The sequence below is a fragment of the Anthonomus grandis genome, chromosome 13 (genome assembly GCF_022605725.1).
Source record: "Anthonomus grandis grandis chromosome 13, icAntGran1.3, whole genome shotgun sequence".
NCBI classification, from domain to species: domain Eukaryota; kingdom Metazoa; phylum Arthropoda; class Insecta; order Coleoptera; family Curculionidae; genus Anthonomus; species Anthonomus grandis.
In genome coordinates this window covers 4,977,294-4,995,639 of record NC_065558.1, presented here as the reverse complement: position 1 = coordinate 4,995,639, position 18,346 = coordinate 4,977,294, and the positions used below count along the sequence as shown (strand labels likewise).

The 18,346-nt window shown below is 33.5% G+C and overlaps 2 protein-coding genes across 2 annotated transcripts; both read right to left on the bottom strand.

The window, feature by feature from the left end:
- Positions 1–8,743: 8,743 nt before the first annotated feature.
- LOC126744156 (uncharacterized) lies at positions 8,744–9,460 on the bottom strand. Its single transcript, XM_050451516.1, has one exon. It carries the CDS (start codon positions 9,458–9,460, stop codon positions 8,744–8,746), a length of 717 nt encoding a protein of 238 aa, XP_050307473.1.
- An 8,118-nt stretch (positions 9,461–17,578) lies between these two features.
- LOC126743913 (uncharacterized) lies at positions 17,579–18,044 on the bottom strand. The gene has a single exon (XM_050451189.1). It carries the CDS (start codon positions 17,967–17,969, stop codon positions 17,640–17,642), a length of 330 nt encoding a protein of 109 aa, XP_050307146.1. The 5' UTR covers positions 17,970–18,044; the 3' UTR covers positions 17,579–17,639.
- Between the last annotated feature and the right edge of the window lie 302 nt (positions 18,045–18,346).

The following is an 18,346-nucleotide window of genomic DNA, read 5'->3' as shown; positions in this document are numbered from 1 at the left end:
CAAATGAAAATTTGCTTTTATCACTAGACAGAACTATACTCCATTTTTTTTTAGACTAAGTAGAATGAGCTCTAGCAAATGCCATTCTGGCCTTTATATTTTTCTTAGACAAAACTAGACATTTTCTTAGACTTCCATAAAAACCTCCATCCAGTACATAGTTTTATATGGTTTTACTAGTCACGTTGAACACCAAATTGCTCCGAGATTTCACTTGTAATTTGCCCGGAAGTTTTTCTATTGTCAACTTTTAAAATCCTTAAAATAGTATTGTCAACTTAAAAGTAGCTTTACGATGTTTCCCAGATTTCGGTGCATTTCTTACCACGACGATTTTTTATCATTTTCTTTAGCGTACTTTCAGAAATTTTGAGATCATGCCTTTTTTAAATATTCATTAAAATACTCGAGTAACATGATTTTTCTTAATGTATATATAACAGTTATTGTCAAGAAACACAGCCGTTGTTTAACAGACATCCATTTCCAAATACTAGTCATGACACTAATGAGAACATATCTACTGCACCTTAGAACCAGTCTTATACCCCTATTAAAAACTATCTGTAAAGAATTAAATAAAGTATGCTCACACAGTAATCAAAGTGTGGTTCAATTATGTTTTTAAATAAAGTGATTCTGCAGAAAGAGTAAGGAACTTCCAAAGAAATATAGTGTTTTTATTGTTTTATATGTTCAACCCATTAAATTTTTATTCCCTGAATTTCTAAATTACATGATTTTATATCAACTTTGTCAAGTTTAGGTTTAGTACTGATGATTCGTTAACACAATATTTGTTCTGTAGAACTAAGACAGAATTCTTTAGAGCTCAGAATATAAATAGTTTCCATACTACAAAATTTACCCTATTACCTGCGTAGCTTATTATTCCTAATATAACTCGAACACTTCGGTTGCAAAAACAATTTATCGTAACAAACCTAAAAAGTGCATGTACCGCTGACACAGTTAATTACTCAAATATAATTACGCATTTATGTAAAATTCATAAGAAAGAAAAATTACCTAAGCACCGAATTCGTTTTGCAAAGTCAATATATTAATAATTCAACATGTTCAATTCGATGTAAACGCAAGATAAGCGGGGCAAATGGCGTGAGTCCACGCCAGACGCCGCGCTAATCCACATTATTATTAAAATAATTAAATTAATATACAACATACTCCTTATGATGTATTTGTATGCGACGACGGTAAAATTGGAGGGTTTCGTTCAAAGCACAATCACCTGTATGGACTACGTCAATTTACGTACCTGCATTCAATGTCAAAATATAATTTTAACGATTTTTAGATCTTAGAAAAAAAATTGAAATAAGTCATGAAAGTTATAGAGTCAGTGCATATGTCATTACTGAAAATTTAAAAATGCAACAATGTGACGTATTTGAAACGATGATTTTTTTTTAATAAAACTGACAGTTTTTGCATCAATGTCAATATTTGTTTTCAATCTTTTTAAAACACTATAAATAATTTCATTTTTGAGAATGTTTGTATTTTTTTATCATTTAGTTTAATTTTTATTTTTTATTAATTGGCCCGATTTTTTGGACTCTTCATCCAAAGAGTCAAATACATTTTTTCAAGAGGTTTTCTTTTAGTCAGTCGTCAAAAGAAATTTTAGAAGTTAAACGATCTCCAAAGCACCAAAAATTCCTGTAAGTGCCTGAAAGAAAAATTTGTTTATTCTTCCAGGTAGTTTTTCAAGACTGGATTTTTAAATTTTTATTTCCAGGCAGTTGTGAGACGATATTTGAAATAACAGATCTTCAGTGCGTCACAAGGAATGTTTTTTAATTTCTCCAGGCAGTTGAATAATTTTTTTTGTTTGAAACTAAATTTAACATAATAGATCTCCAGTGCATTAAAATTTAACTCAAACCTGACATTTGTTTTCAGAGAGTTAAATATATGTCTCAGAGTTCCAAAGCAATTTGTTTTTGTCTAGAGAATTAACTTAAATGATCTCGAATTCATTCAAAATTACTCTTCAAGTATGTGGAAAAAAGTTGTTTGATTCTTCCAGGTTAATCAAGTACATTATGCTAGATTCCAGATTTTTTAAGCTTGTTCCAGGCAGTCCTACAGGGAAGTTTTACAGACGTTTTTCTAGATGAACCTATTATAATCCATGACTAAGTGTCTGGAAACAAAGGCTTTTTTTGATTCTTCCAGGCGGTTCAACTTTTCCAAGCTTTTAATTCCTTAAACACGTTTTCAATCAGTGCTTATAATTCTTAGCTCAACTTTAAACTCTTTATATATATTTTTTTTTAATTTTCATTTTTCTCTATAAATGTATTATTTTTGTCTATACCAAAATATTTTTTTTATTTTAATTAAATTAAATGTCTTACAAAGTATTTTTAACATTTAAAACAAACCTCAAAATCGCTGAATTCAGTACGACATTATGCCTTTTTTTTCAATAGCTTATATAAGTTTATTTAACATAATTGTTCATAATATTTAATAATTTAAAATATTTTTTATGTATTCCTGGGATTTAAAATACATTTTAATTTTACATCAAGCATTCGATATAATTTTTCTACGTTTGCAAGAAATTTGAGAAAAAAAAGATATTTTCCAGGCATTTGAAGCAATTTTTATGACTTATATAAATTGGGCATAACTTAAATTATTTCCAGTCATCTGACGTAATTTTTTATTTATTCCAGGAATTTTTCAAAAATTTCAGACTTTTCAAATATTTAACATCATTTTTGATTTAATATTTATTAATCTAAAATATTTTTTAATGTATTGCTGGTAGGTATTAGAAATAATTTTTCATCCTTTCCACATTTCTAGAATAATTTCTTTAAGTATACCATCGATTTTATTTAATTTTTTCTATGTTTTAAGGGTTAGTTTTCATGTGTAGGTATTTTACATAATTTTTATTTTTTCCAGGAATTTTTCACTTTATTTCAATCATTACGTGGTTAAAATTGCTTTTAATTCCACGCATTAAAAGCAATTTTAACCACTTCATAGATTAAACATATCTTAAATAGTTTCCAGGTATCTTGAGTAATGTTTTAGTTATTCCAGAACTTGAACGTAGTTTTGCATAAATTCCAAGCTTTAGGTGTAATTTCCAAGTCTTCTATATTTTTTTTAATAATATTTAATCATTCAAAATAATATTGCCTGAAAGGATTCATGAGACATTCCAATTGCCAGGTACAATTGAAATTAACTTTTTTATTTAGTAGTTTATTTTTTTATTTAACATACGACAAATATTTGGAGTAATTATACTTTTTTTCAGTCACTAAAAAATAGAAAAAATTGATATAGTAAACTAAGTCCTATGAAGATGAACTCACATTTAATTCTTCTTATCTGCTGAATTTATTTTATTTTTCTGCCCATTTTCAGTTTTTATTTATGTAAATAAGCATATAGCTAAAAAAAACGTTTAAAAAAGTAAAGTAAAAAAGTGAAGAAATAAACCTTAATAACTCAAAGGAAAATATCTTAAGACCAAGTGCTTAAATCTCTGAACACTCGGCCATCTTTTAAAGAGTTGTGGCATAAAACATTTTTATTTGCTTCACAAAGGACATTCTGCATGGTCAAAGTTCAATTGTAGCAAAGTCATATCCAAATTTCATTCTACTTATAGTAGTTATAAATCGCCTGGACATATTTAGGCCTTTATTTATACTGAATAATATATGTTTTAATTATGCCATCACATCACTAGATCCAAGTAAACTTTCAAGACTTCAAGAAAGTTTATGCTATTTTTCCATTAAATTTATTCGACGAAATTTTTTTTTAAATATCTCATATGATTAGATCAACTTTATACGATCATGATCTCCTCAATAGATTGTTTGATAAACTAACAAGACTCTTCTTGTCATTTTATTGCAGTATAAAGTTAGGTGCTTCTCTAATCGCAATGTCTAACTCTTCAGATTTGCAATTTAATCCTGATTTGTTTGAGAGACTACTTGTTTCACTCTCTGCTCTTATTCGGTAACAGTACAAGTTTTCTCATTTAAAACAAAATTTGACTTTTGCATTACTTCAATCTTGCTAATTTTTAGATTGTAAGTTGAGTTGTTTTTTTAAGTATCTCTGATTGTAAATTATTTATGTTTTTCTCTAGGATGGTAATTTGCTCTAAAAGATTATCAAACTTTGACTATTTAGTTGGTCAATTTTATCCTCTAGTGTCTTCTCTAACTCACTGCGCTCCTTTAGCTTGGCGATTAAATCTTGACTTGATGTTGTTAATATAAGAATCTCATCATCATTCAATTTATTATTATTTTATTAGATTAAAGCCAAGAATTTATATTCTGTATAGCTTTATGAACTAAGTGGGCATTGCAATATATTTTAATAAATCTTCAAATGTCAGCTTCCAAATTTAAATACTAAACATGTACAATTTGTCCAGACGATTCTTAAAACAGATTACAGAACGAGCAGTTGTGACATCTACGGGTAACGAATTCCAAACATCAAACACTCTATTAGGCAAAAACATTTGATGTGTTTTTGTTTTATACATCTGTTTTTTTAATTTCAAAGTGTGACCGCGAAGTCTAATATCCCGATTTCTGTCAAATAGTTCGTTTAGATCACAGCCCAAATAATTATAAAGGATTCTGTTTCGAAGTGTCGAAGTGTCGAAGGCCTTGCTGAAATCTAACAAAGCTAAAGCTGGTGTGTCGCCTTTATCGTAAGCATCAATAATATCGTCCAAGACTCCAAGAAGAGCTGAGGCAGTACTAAAACCACGACGAAATCCTGACTACGATTCCGAGAGCAAATTATTTTTATCAATTTATTGTAACTGTACAATGTATTCAATTAATGGGTCGCTCCAGATATAGCCATGCACGTCCTTTTCTCTACGCACAAAGAACGAGTAGAAATCATGTTTCCAAACAAGGCTGACGGTTATTCGATAAAGGAATGTCAGAAGAACAACAATACAAGAAGAACCCACCACCAAATCGCGATTATTTGCGATCGGTTCGGGTAATTGTCCCTCAATTGGTAGCCGGTTGGTGCACCGGCATCGCCGCGCGTATATCGGCTCGAAACTCTAATCACAGACGAGCGGACTGATTCGAGCAGATCAAAAGCGCGAATGGGTTCGGTAAACAGCAATTAGCCGGGCCAGTACGACGGCCAGCCACCACCTTAATCATGGTTACATCGCCGACACCACAACAACCGCCGCTACTTTGACTTTATAATGACCTCCTCAGTGTGTATGTGAGATCATTGGGAAGGAGGATGATGAACAAGAAGAAGAAGAATAAGAAGAAGAAGAAGCAGTCTATAACTGATCACTGGTCCAATAATGTTGTAAGAAATATTTGAATAATGGTTACTGGAGGTTGAAGATGACGATTATTAAAAGTGTTGGTGGTTAAATTCAAATAATGGGTAATATGCAAGGCTTATATATGTGTGAAATCAAATCAAATCAAAATAATTTCATTAACATTTGAAGGGTTCAGGGAAAAATATGGTTCATACTGGTCTCAACCCCGGTCAGATAAATTAAGGAGTTACCTAGTTGTCGCGTCTTTGTAGGGTTGTAATTATTAATCATAAGTTTTTTCAGGCGCGTTTTGTGTTTTTTTTTTCGTAATGTCTTCTGAACCTGAAACTTTCTGAAGACTTTGGCCAAGTTAATGTAACTTTGTGTACAACTCTAGCTTTTGATAATACTTCTTATAGCGTTCGAATCTTACCCTTTTTTTTACTTTTTGCATTAACTAGGTACTCAGTTTACCTACGCTTATGGCTGACCACAAAAGTCTCAGAAATTTACATTTTCATACTCTCTACCTATTTGAAATATAGCATAGTAGTAATTTATAATCTATGGTATCAAAAGCTTTACTAAAGTCCACAAGGGCTAAGCACGTTATTTCGTTAATGTTATTGCAGTTGCTGAGCTTCATTTTTTAATGCTAAGGTATCAGTATTGTCATAATCGCGATATTTTATAGTTTTAATATATGGTTGGCATTAAGGCATATTTAAATTTATATATATTAAATTATGATCAATAATATTCTCAATATTTTTATTAATAATTATTAATTGAGTAGCTGTTTTTGAAGCAGGGTTCATTCTTGAAGGATTTCTTATTTTTTGTTAAAGTTCGAAAGTTTCCAACAATCCAATAAGTTCCTGACTTGAGTTTATTTGAAAATACAAAAATCAAGAAAGTTGGATGCATTACTTGTAGGACGTTCATAGAAGCTTGTAACAAGTATATTTTTATTGTTTAAATGTAAAATATTCAAAATCTTCTATGGTGTTTTCAATGCTAATAATGTTTATTTTATATATTTTTTTGTGTAAATACCAAGCCGTTTTCCACGACTGTTTCGATCTTTTTATCGGGAATATTAAAAAGCAATGTATCATCCTGTGAAGTAAGGCATGTCTCTGAAATCCCAAGTATATCAAAATCAGATAAGTAATTTATGAATTTATCGAACCCTATGTTGATTGAACATATGTATATGATCAACAGCAAATCATGACCTGATCCCGCAAATTAGAATTACTATACTCTCCATTATCAGAAACACCCCTGTCCATTTAGGTTTCACTCGCCAATATATATCAAAGAATACAAATTATACACACATTAATGCATGCTACTTCCCTAATAAAGTTTTTAAAAGAAATTATTAAAGTCCTTCTTGAATAATTATTTTTTATTTTTTTATTTATTTAATTTTTGTTTTATTGTTGAGTTTTGAGACAAAAAATTTTAAAAAAATGTTTTTATTTAATTTTTTGTCTCAAAATTATTGACGTTTTTAGTTTTTTTGAATATTTCATAATTCTTATAAGCATCCTTTTTTTTGAATTACACTTTCGGTTTTTCTTTAGTTATTTATTTATTTAAATTTTATTTTTTTCATAATTTTTTTTTATTTCGAAGTACTAAACTCTTTTTGCAATTTTTGGAAAAGAAATTAAAAGACGACAACACAAAGTTTCGGTCTCAAAAATTTTATTTCATTAGTCAAAGTGGTGACACCTGTTTCACTCCTAAGGGCATCATCAGACCTAAAAAATAATGTAAACAAAACGAGCTTAAAGTAAAGCGTAAAATATTCCTTAAAAAGGTTAAAACACCGAGGGGTCAATTATACAAACACAAAAAAAAAACTGTCCCCACAAATATATAAAAAAACAACATAGAACTCAAATACAAGAAAAATAATAAAAAAGTAAAACGGAATCTAAAGAAATTTTATTATTTTTCTTGTATTCAAGTTCTATGTTATTTTTTTTATATATTTGTGGCGTCAATTTTTTTTTAAATTAGTTTACCGTTCAGTGTATGTGTCTGTATAATTTACCCAGTCGGTCGTGTTTTAACCTTTTTAAAGTTTATTTTACGCTTTACTTTAAGGTCTTTTTGTAATTTTATTTCGTTTTGTTTACATTATTTTTAAGGTCTGATGATGCTGAGGAGCGAAACATGTGTCACCACTTTGACTAATGAAATAAAATTTTTGAAATCGAGCCTTCGTGTTGTTGCCTTTTGATGCATTTGTAACAAGGTCTCTTTGAGAATATGGACGACCTCTTTTAATTTTGGGAAAGAGTTTAAACAAGACATTTAGAATAATTTTTAATTTTATTCAAGCATTTTAACTCCTTTTAATTTTTTTCTACTATTTGAAGGTATTTTTTATTATATATTTATTATATATATTATTGGACACCAGGACACCAGTACCCCTGAACACCAGATCAGCTGGGTTATCTTCAGATTTTACATATCGCCATTTGTCACAATCTACCAAAGTGTGTATCTGAGCCACTCGATTTGATCCGAACTGATTAAACTGATTTGCCGCCGACCTAATCCAACTTAACACCACAGTTGAATCACACCATAAAATCATTTTATGAAAATGTAGCACCTTTGATTCTAAAACTTCTTGAACCAGTTTTGAGAGTAATAATGCAACTGACAGTTCCAATTTTGGTATAGTTACAGCCTTTATTGGTGCCACTCTACTTTAAGCACATAGCAATTTAACCTGCAAACAACCTAAACTGTCAACGATTCTGATATAGACGCAAGCCCCAAATGCATTTTGACTTGCATCAGAGTACCCATGCAATTCCATCCTTTTTGGATTTTCACATGACACAAATCTGGGAATTAAAAGACTATTAAATTCCAACATTTCACTTTTAAACCTTAACCACTCATTCCTTAACTCTATTGGAATTTCATCATCCCACGACAATTTAAGCAACCACAGTTTCTGTAAGATGATTTTAGGAATTGTGATACTGGCACTTAGCAAACCCAACGGGTCAAATATCTGAGCGACGTCAGAGAGTATTTTTCTTTTACTTTCAAACAAAATTCAACGAAGACCCAATTTTATACGTAACAATGTCGAAAGAATAGTTCCAAAATATTCCTACTGTTTTGGTTTTTCCACCTTCACCTAGATCCAACAAAACATTATGCCCTTCTATATCTGGATTATCTGGACCCATCTGACTCAAAAAAACCTTGTTATTGGAGCAAAACTCTTTGCACACCTCTATTGCCTCCTCTAGAGATGACGAACCAGAAATGATATCGTACACGTAAAAATCAGCATTAATCATTCTAGAAGCATTCGGATGACTCGCCTGGCAGTCCATTGCAACCTGCTTTAGACACCTGACGGCTAAAAAAGGGCTAGATGTTGTTTTGCCACCTTGCCACCTTGTTTTGCCCAAATCGTAACAGAATCGACAACAAATTATCCTGAATTTTAGGTCTAACGTATTGTAAGTCATTAATGGAGACGCCACTGCTTGACTGTGCCGACCCATCATACACAACTTTTAATTTTGTGGTAGAACTGTCCTCTTTAATCACTCCATGATGTGGAAGGAAGAAAGACACCTCATCCTCCTGAAAATCACTAGTCTTAGTCATGTGGCCCACTCTTTCATATTCGGCCATATATTCGCCATATTGCTTACGCAACGACTCACTTTTTTGAAACCTTCTTTCTAAGGAAAATAATCTTTGCAAAGCCATCTGTTTTGAATATCCAAGTTTATCTATAGAATCTTTCAAAGGAATAGTCACCACAAATCGACCATGCTCACCACGAGAAGTTGTAGAAACAAACAAATGTTCACACATTACCTCCTCAGAAGACAAATTCTCATTTTTTGTCAATCCTGGTTCCTCCCATTGCCAAAACTTTTGCAACTGATGTTGCACATCCAAATCCATTGCAAAATTACAAATAGTTTTAGAATTTTTCCCACCAGATATATTATTTTGGAAGTCTCCAGAAATAATCCAACCCAAACATGTATTTTGGAGGCATGCCATACCATTGCCCAACGATATTTGCCCATCTCGCACGAGTTTCCAAAAAAATCCAGCCCCAATCAGCATATCAACCACTTCTGTAATATTATTATTATTATGTCGACATGACCAAATTTCTTCCAGGTATTTAAAGTCATATTTCTTTTGTTCTATACTTTATTAGTTATTTTCTAATTTCATTTTTAAAATTTCAAATATTTTTTTTGTTTTCCAGGCATGTCATTAAAGTCTTGATTCCATTTTAAATTCAAGTTTTATTTGACGTTTTTCTTAGGTTTTTTTTCCAAAATCAATGGTCCAGCGATTTTTTCTTAAGGAAATTGAATTGCAAAAATCAAAAGTTCATAGAGGCAAAATGTTTATATTTTTTAAACCCAAAAAAAAAAAGAAGGAAATATGAGATTTAAGAATGTATTTTGGCATTCATAAAGAAATAATTTAAAAAAAAACTTCTAAGAAGAAAACAATAAGTGCAAAGATATTCTAGAGACTGGCAATTTTCGTATAAATATTCTAAAAAGTTACGTAATAATTTCGAATTTAAATACGGTTACAAATCATTACCTCTACGCTAGCAAAAAAAAAATCGTCCAATTTCCCAGATTTATTGGCCATTTCCAAAACGAAACGCGGCATACCCAAAATAAAAGTCAGCCCCCGTGTGTGGGAGCTAGAGGGTGTTAAATGACCCGCTTAGATTTGCTTTATTTGCGGTTACGTCTGTTTCCACTTTTCCCGCCGAGTTTATCGCATTAAATTTATCATGCGAGCAACTCGATTTGCCAAACTGTACATACTTTGAATCGGGGCATAATGGGGCCCTTTATTTACGGAAAACTGCCAACTTAGGAGGCGAACTCCTCGTAAACCACTTTTTATAAGCGCTTCAGAAATTGTTTACAGCCAATAAAAATGCATCATTGTGTTCCCAATTTAATCTTTTGATAAGGTATGATGCCCTGTAATTCGGTTTGATGAGACCGATCGACGCAGTAAAAGAAGAAGAAGAAGGCGAGAATAAGAAGAGAGACCTTTCACACCTGTGCGGACCCCGAGGGCGATTTGATGCCATTTTTAAATACAGGATCGGATTTTTATGTTTTTAATTTTTTAATTGGATCTGCAGAGTCACAATTATTAAGAGTGTACTTCAACACTCTTTTAACTTTTTAATACATTTTTAATCTGGAAAATAGTTAAGCAATTGGATGCATATTGATTTGATCATCACTATCGCCTTCAAAATAATAACCAGCAAGAAAAAAATAGATTTAATCATTATTTTATTCTACTTATCTATTTTGTGTGAACAAAAAACCAATTTGTTATTTTGAACTGCTTTAATGGGACATCAAAAATCTAATTTACTAAGTTTTTAATTGCAAATTAAAACTAATAATAATCTAAATGAATAATATATGAAACATTTAAAATATTTGTGCGCATGCTTGAGTTTAACTCTACGTATGCCATGCCTAAAAAGTCACTTGCTTTGTTTCCTCTGCTGTCACAATTTTGACATAAAAATGACAGTTTCTAGTTACAAAATGGCGGTTTAGTGCAGGAGTAAAAAAATGATGAAGATGGCATCCAAAATACTTGGCGGTAGGGACCATTGGACAAAACACTTATTATAATAATCTTAGGTTTTGTAAATATAATTCATTTTGTTGTAAGAATCGTACGTATTATTATTAACTAGAAAAGCTTCTAATTTTTAAATATGTTTACGTCGTAGTATTTTTTTGGTATGTTTTTAATCATTCGTAAAATATCCATGCCCATTTATAAAAAAATGGTGAATATCCAAAAGCCAATAATGACAGACTCAATACACAGATATTTGGTAACTTTTTTATTCATATTTCTGAAGAAATTGTCAAATATATCCCAGCCACTAAAGAATCTTGATAACTACCTTTTAAATTCACACACAAATACCATTTTTGAACTATTTTGAATAAAGTTAGGGTCAAAATTTCAAATCTAAGAAACAGCAAGAAAAGGGATTCCAACGGTTTTGTCTTAGTTTCATCGTTCTGAATCCAATGAAACCATCCGCAAAGTCGTAGCTTTTACGATAGCCGAGATTTGGCATTTTTGATGCCCATTTTTGGCCTCAAAAACGGACGTCGAAAACGACTTTTTCAGGATTTTCAAAGTGCTCTCATTCCCTTAGTTCTGCTCGGATCCTGTTATAACCCGGTGTTTTCGTAATCTAGGTGACCCAAATAAGACGCTGGTATACTTAGTTTGATTTCGAAAAAATCAATTTTTGGTGAAAAAATTCGATACGGGGGTATACCCTAAAAATGAAAAATTCCAAACTTTGAAGGTCGATATCTCGGCTTCTATGGGAGCTATCGGGAAAATTCCAACGGTTTTGTCTTAGTTTCGTCCTTTTGAATCCAACGAGACAATCCGCAAAGTCGTAGCTTTCACGATCGCCGAGATTTGGCATTTTTGATGCCCATTTTTGGCCTCAAAACCGGACGTCGAAAACGACTTTTTCAGGATTTTCAAATTGCTCTTATTCCCTTAGTTCTGCTCGGATCTTGTTATAACCCGGTGTTTTCGTAATCTAGGTGACCCAAATAAGACGCTGGTATACTTAGTTTGATTTCAAAAAAAATCAATTTTTGGTGAAAAAATTCGATACGGGGGGGTATACCCGATAAATGAAAAATTCCAAACTTTGAAGGTCGATATCTCGGCTTCTATGGGAGCTATTAAGAAAATTCCAACGGTTTTGTCTTAGTTTCGTCGTTCTGAATCCAACGAGACCATTCGCAAAGTCGTAGCTTTTACGATAACCGAGATATGGCATTTTTGATGCCCATTTTTGGCCTCAAAAACGGACGTCGAAAACGACTTTTTCAGGATTTTCAAAGTGCTCTCATTCTCTTAGTTCTGCTCGGATCCTGTTATAACCCGGTGTTTTCGTAATCTAGGTGACCCAAATAAGACGCTGGTATACTTAGTTTGATTTCGAAAAAAATCAATTTTTGGTGAAAAAATTCGATACGGGGGGGTATACCCGAAAAATGAAAAATTCCAAACTTTGAAGGTCGATATATCGGCTTCTATGGGAGCTATTGGGAAATTTCCAACGGTTTTGTCTTAGTTTCGTCCTTCTGAATCCAACGGGACCATCCGCAAAGTCGTAGCTTTCATGATAGCCGAGATTCGGCATTTTTGATGCCCATTTTTGGCCTCAAAAACGGACGTCGAAAACGACTTTTTCAGGATTTTCAAAGTGCTCTCATTCCCTTAGTTCTGCTCGGATCCTGTTATAACCCAGTGTTTTCGTAATCTATGTGATCCAAATAAGACGCTGGTATACTTGGTTTGATTTCAAAAAAATCAATTTTTGGTGAAAAAATTCGATACGGGGGGGTATACCCGAAAAATGAAAAATTCCAAACTTTGAAGGTCGATATATCGGCTTCTATGTGAGCTATCGGGAAAATTCCAACGGTTTTGTCTTAGTTTCGTCCTTCTGAATCCAACGAGACCATCCGCAAAGTCGTAGCTTTTACGAAAGCCGAGATTTGGCATTTTTGATGCGCATTTTTTGGCAACAAAAACGGACGTCGAAAACGACTTTTTCAGGATTTTCAAAGTGCTCTCATTCCCTTAGTTCTGCTCGGATCCTGTTATAACCCGGTGTTTTCGTAATCTAGGTGACCCAAATAAGACGCTGGTATACTTAGTTTGATTTCGAAAAAAAATCAATTTTTGGTGAAAAAATTCGATACGGGGGGGTATACCCGAAAAATGAAAAATTCCAAACTTTGAAGGTCGATATCTCGGCTTCTATGGGAGCTATTAAGAAAATTCCAACGGTTTTGTCTTAGTTTCGTCGTTCTGAATCCAACGAGACCATCCGCAAAGTCGTAGCTTTTACGATAGCCGAGATTTGGCATTTTTGATGCTCATTTTTGGCCTCAAAAACGGACGTCGAAAACGACTTTTTCAGGATTTTCAAAGTGCTCTCATTCCCTTAGTTCTGCTCGGATCCTGTTATAACCCGGTGTTTTCGTAATCTAGGTGACCCAAATAAGACGCTGGTATACTTAGTTTGATTTCGAAAAAATCAATTTTTGGTAAAAAAATTCGATACGGGGGTATACCCAAAAAATGAAAAATTCCAGACTTTGAAGGTCGATATCTCGGCTTCTATGGGAGCTATTAAGAAAATTCCAACGGCTTTCTCTTAGTTTCGTCCTTCTGAACCCAACGAGACCATCCGCAAAGTCGTAGCTTTTACGATAGCCAAGATTTGGCATTTTTGATGCCCATTTTTGGCCTCAAAAACGGACGTCGAAAACGACTTTTTCAGGATTTTCAAAGTGCTCTCATTCCCTTAGTTCTGCTCGGATCCTGTTATAACCCGGTGTTTTCGTAATCTAGGTGACCCAAATAAGACGCTGGTATACTTAGTTTGATTTCGAAAAAAATCAATTTTTGGTGAAAAAATTCGATACGGGGGGGTATACCCGAAAAATGAAAAATTCCAAACTTTGAAGGTCGATATCTCGGCTTCTATGGGAGCTATTAAGAAAATTCCAACGGTTTTGTCTTAGTTTCGTCGTTCTGAATCCAACGAGACCATCCGCAAAGTCGTAGCTTTTACGATAGCCGAGATTTGGCATTTTTGATGCCCATTTTTGGCCTCAAAAACGGACGTCGAAAACGACTTTTTCAGGATTTTCAAAGTGCTCTCATTCCCTTAGTTCTGCTCGGATCCTGTTATAACCCGGTGTTTTCGTAATCTAGGTGACCCAAATAAGACGCTGGTATACTTAGTTTGATTTCGAAAAAATCAATTTTTGGTAAAAAAATTCGATACGGGGGTATACCCAAAAAATGAAAAATTCCAGACTTTGAAGGTCGATATCTCGGCTTCTATGGGAGCTATTAAGAAAATTCCAACGGCTTTCTCTTAGTTTCGTCCTTCTGAACCCAACGAGACCATCCGCAAAGTCGTAGCTTTTACGATAGCCAAGATTTGGCATTTTTGATGCCCATTTTTGGCCTCAAAAACGGACGTCGAAAACGACTTTTTCAGGATTTTCAAAGTGCTCTCATTCCCTTAGTTCTGCTCGGATCCTGTTATAACCCGGTGTTTTCGTAATCTAGGTGACCCAAATAAGACGCTGGTATACTTAGTTTGATTTCGAAAAAAATCAATTTTTGGTGAAAAAATTCGATACGGGGGGGTATACCCGAAAAATGAAAAATTCCAAATTTTGAAGGTCGACATCTCGGCTTCTATGGGAGCTATTAAGAAAATTCCAACGGTTTTGTCTTAGTTTCGTCGTTCTGAATCCAACGAGACCATCCGCAAAGTCGTAGCTTTTACGATAGCCAAGATTTGGCATTTTTGATGCCCATTTTTGGCCTCAAAAACGGACGTCGAAAACGACTTTTTCAGGATTTTCAAAGTGCTCTCATTCCCTTAGTTCTGCTCGGATCCTGTTATAACCCGGTGTTTTCGTAATCTAGGTGACCCAAATAAGACGCTGGTATACTTAGTTTGATTTCGAAAAAAATCAATTTTTGGTGAAAAAATTCGATACGGGGGGGTATACCCGAAAAATGAAAAATTCCAAACTTTGAAGGTCGACATCTCGGCTTCTATGGGAGCTATTAAGAAAATTCCAACGGTTTTGTCTTAGTTTCGTCGTTTTGAATCCAACGAGACCATCCGCAAAGTCGTAGCTTTTACGATAGCCAAGATTTGGCATTTTTGATGCCCATTTTTGGCCTCAAAAACGGACGTCGAAAACGACTTTTTCAGGATTTTCAAAGTGCTCTCATTCCCTTAGTTCTGCTCGGATCCTGTTATAACCCTGTGTTTTCGTAATCTAGGTGACCCAAATAAGACGCTGGTATACTTAGTTTGATTTCGAAAAAAATCAATTTTTGGTGAAAAAATTCGATACGGGGGGGTATACCCGAAAAATGAAAAATTCCAAACTTTGAAGGTCAATATCTCGGCTTCTATGGGAGCTATCGGGAAAATTCCAACGGTTTTGTCTTATATTCGTCGTTCTGAATCCAACGAGACCATCCGCAAAGTCATAGCTTTTACGATAGCCAAGATTTGGCATTTTTGATGCCCATTTTTGGCCTCAAAAACGGACGTCGAAAACGACTTTTTCAGGATTTTCAAAGTGCTCTCATTCCCTTAGTTCTGCTCGGATCCTGTTATAACCCGGTGTTTTCGTAATCTAGGTGACCCAAATAAGACGCTGGTATACTTAGTTTGATTTCGAAAAAAATCAATTTTTGGTGAAAAAATTCGATACGGGGGGGTATACCCGAAAAATGAAAAATTCCAAACTTTGAAGGTCGATATCTCGGCTTCTATGGGAGCTATCGGGAAAATTCCAACGGTTTTGTCTTAGTTTCGTCGTTCTGAATCCAACGAGATCATCCGCAAAGTCGTAGCTTTTAGGATAGCCGAGATTTGGTATTTTTGATGCCCATTTTTCGCCTCAAAAACGGACGTCGAAAACGACTTTTTCAAGATTTTCAAAGTGCTCTCATTCCCCTAGTTCTGCTCGGATCCTGTTATAACCCGGCGTTTTCGTAATCTAGGTGACCCAAATAAGACGCTGGTATACTTAGTTTGATTTCGAAAAAATCAATTTTTGGTGAGAAAATTCGATACGGGGGGGTATACCCGAAAAATGAAAAATTCCAAAGTTTGAAGGTCGATATCTCGGCTTCTATGGGAGCTATTAAGAAAATTCCAACGGTTTTGTCTTAGTTTCGTCGTTCTGAATCCAGCGAGACCATCCGCAAAGTCGTAGCTTTTACGATAGCCAAGATTTGGCATTTTTGATGCCCATTTTTGGCCTCAAAAACGGACGTCGAAAACGACTTTTTCAGGATTTTCAAATTGCTCTTATTCCCTTAGTTCTGCTCGGATCTTGTTATAACCCGGTGTTTTCGTAATCTAGGTGACCCAAATAAGACGCTGGTATACTTAGTTTGATTTCGAAAAAAATCAATTTTTGGTGAAAAAATTCGATACGGGGGGGTATACCCGAAAAATGAAAAATTCCAAAGTTTGAAGGTCGATATCTCGGCTTCTATGGGTGCTATTAATAAAATTCCAACGGTTTTGTCTTAGTTTCGTCGTTCTGAATCCAACGAGACCATCCGCAGAATCGTAGCTTTTACGATAGCCGAGATTTAGCATTTTTGATGCCCATTTTTGGCCTCAAAAACGGACGTCGAAAACGACTTTTTTAGGATTTTCAAAGTGCTCTCATTCCCTTAGTTCTGCTCCGATCCTGTTATAACCCGGTGTTTTCGTAATCTAGGTGATCCAAATAAGACGCTGGTATACTTAGTTTGATTTCGAAAAAAATAAATTTTTGATAAAAATCTCATTATTTTTATTTCTAAAACAATAAATATAATTGCTTAAAAAGTATAGACCTTTAACATTTAAAATGCTTTTATTGTATAGTTGATTTGTTGGATATAGATAATCTTTTTTGTACATAATCCTTAATAGGTTATTCTGAATTACATTTAACTGACTGAGAGCAGTATTGTAAAGGTATTTAACAATTGTCTTGCCTAAGTTATAAAAAGATTGTGTCTCATTTTTTAGTCTGCAGTGATTTACTTGAGTAACTGACTCGGAACCGTGACAACATTTTTAGTAACTTTCATAGGTTATATATATTTCTTTTTCTATTAAATTGTATCGTTTTAATATGTAAATGTGATTCAATCCTAATGGCAATTCGTTGTTTAAATGTCATTCTTAATTTAAGTTTAAAACTTTTAACTTATAGCAATGAAATTTTTTTCTTATATCTTTTTTTTGGAATTTTACCCCTCACTCTACCTTGAAACATTAAAACCGGTCCTGAACAAAACCGAATCTTTTAAATAGCTCTAGAGTGTCGGCTTTCCTCGGGGCCTGTACTCAAAGAAACCGATTCGAAAAGATAAATTTACGAGCATACGTGATGTCACAACAACGGGCGTTTATACATCCAAACTGAGCGGAGCTTAATTTTGAATTAATTATTATTTAAAGTGATTTTATCAGGTTAGTTATAGTTGCATTGTGATATCTGAAAAAATTCCCAACAAGTTGAAACTTTCAAAATGGCAGTTGGGTGCCATGTTAAAACAAAAAAAAAACAAAATGGCTGTGCCTTATGTTATAAAGTATTTAATACATTTTATTTAAGAATCCAGAAAATCAAATCTTTTACTCCTTAGGCTGAGCCAACTCCAGTATCCTCCTGGTAGGTTTATAGTTCAAAGCACTTGGACTAACGCTAGTAATAGACTGAGTTAAAGGGTCAACTCTGCTTGCTTCGGTCTTTTTCGGATTAACTCGCTTGGGTTTTGCCAAATTTTGAATCCTCTTGGTGGCCTTGTACTTCATTGCGGACTTTTTCACTTTAACCACCTCTTCTTCCGGGATGGAACGGCTCATCTTTGGTACTGCTAAACGAGCGATATGCTCGGATAAATGAGTGGGCGCGATCGATTTCGAAAGTCGTTCTTTGGGTTTCGTTCTGAATTTTTCGGACATTTTTTTTCTTCAAAATTTTGCACTGACAATTTTATTATTTTTTTGAAATTTGTCTGAAATGAGCGCGGTATGACATACGTCTTTTATTTATATGAAATCGTTTAGATTGCGTTCGGTATTTGTATAAAAACCCATGAAAGTGTAGATTGATTGATTGATTGATTGCAGATATGATGCCTGCAGATTTGATTTTAAACTATCACGTTCTTATTGTCAATTGATTTTTTGAATTTAATGAAGATAAGAAAAATTTAAATATTTACCAAAAACTGGCTCTTTCACCATATAGGAGACATCACTTAATCTATTTGCATTTTTTAAATATTAACAATAAAACAAAACAAAGTAGCATAAAAGAACAATACAACCAATAATAA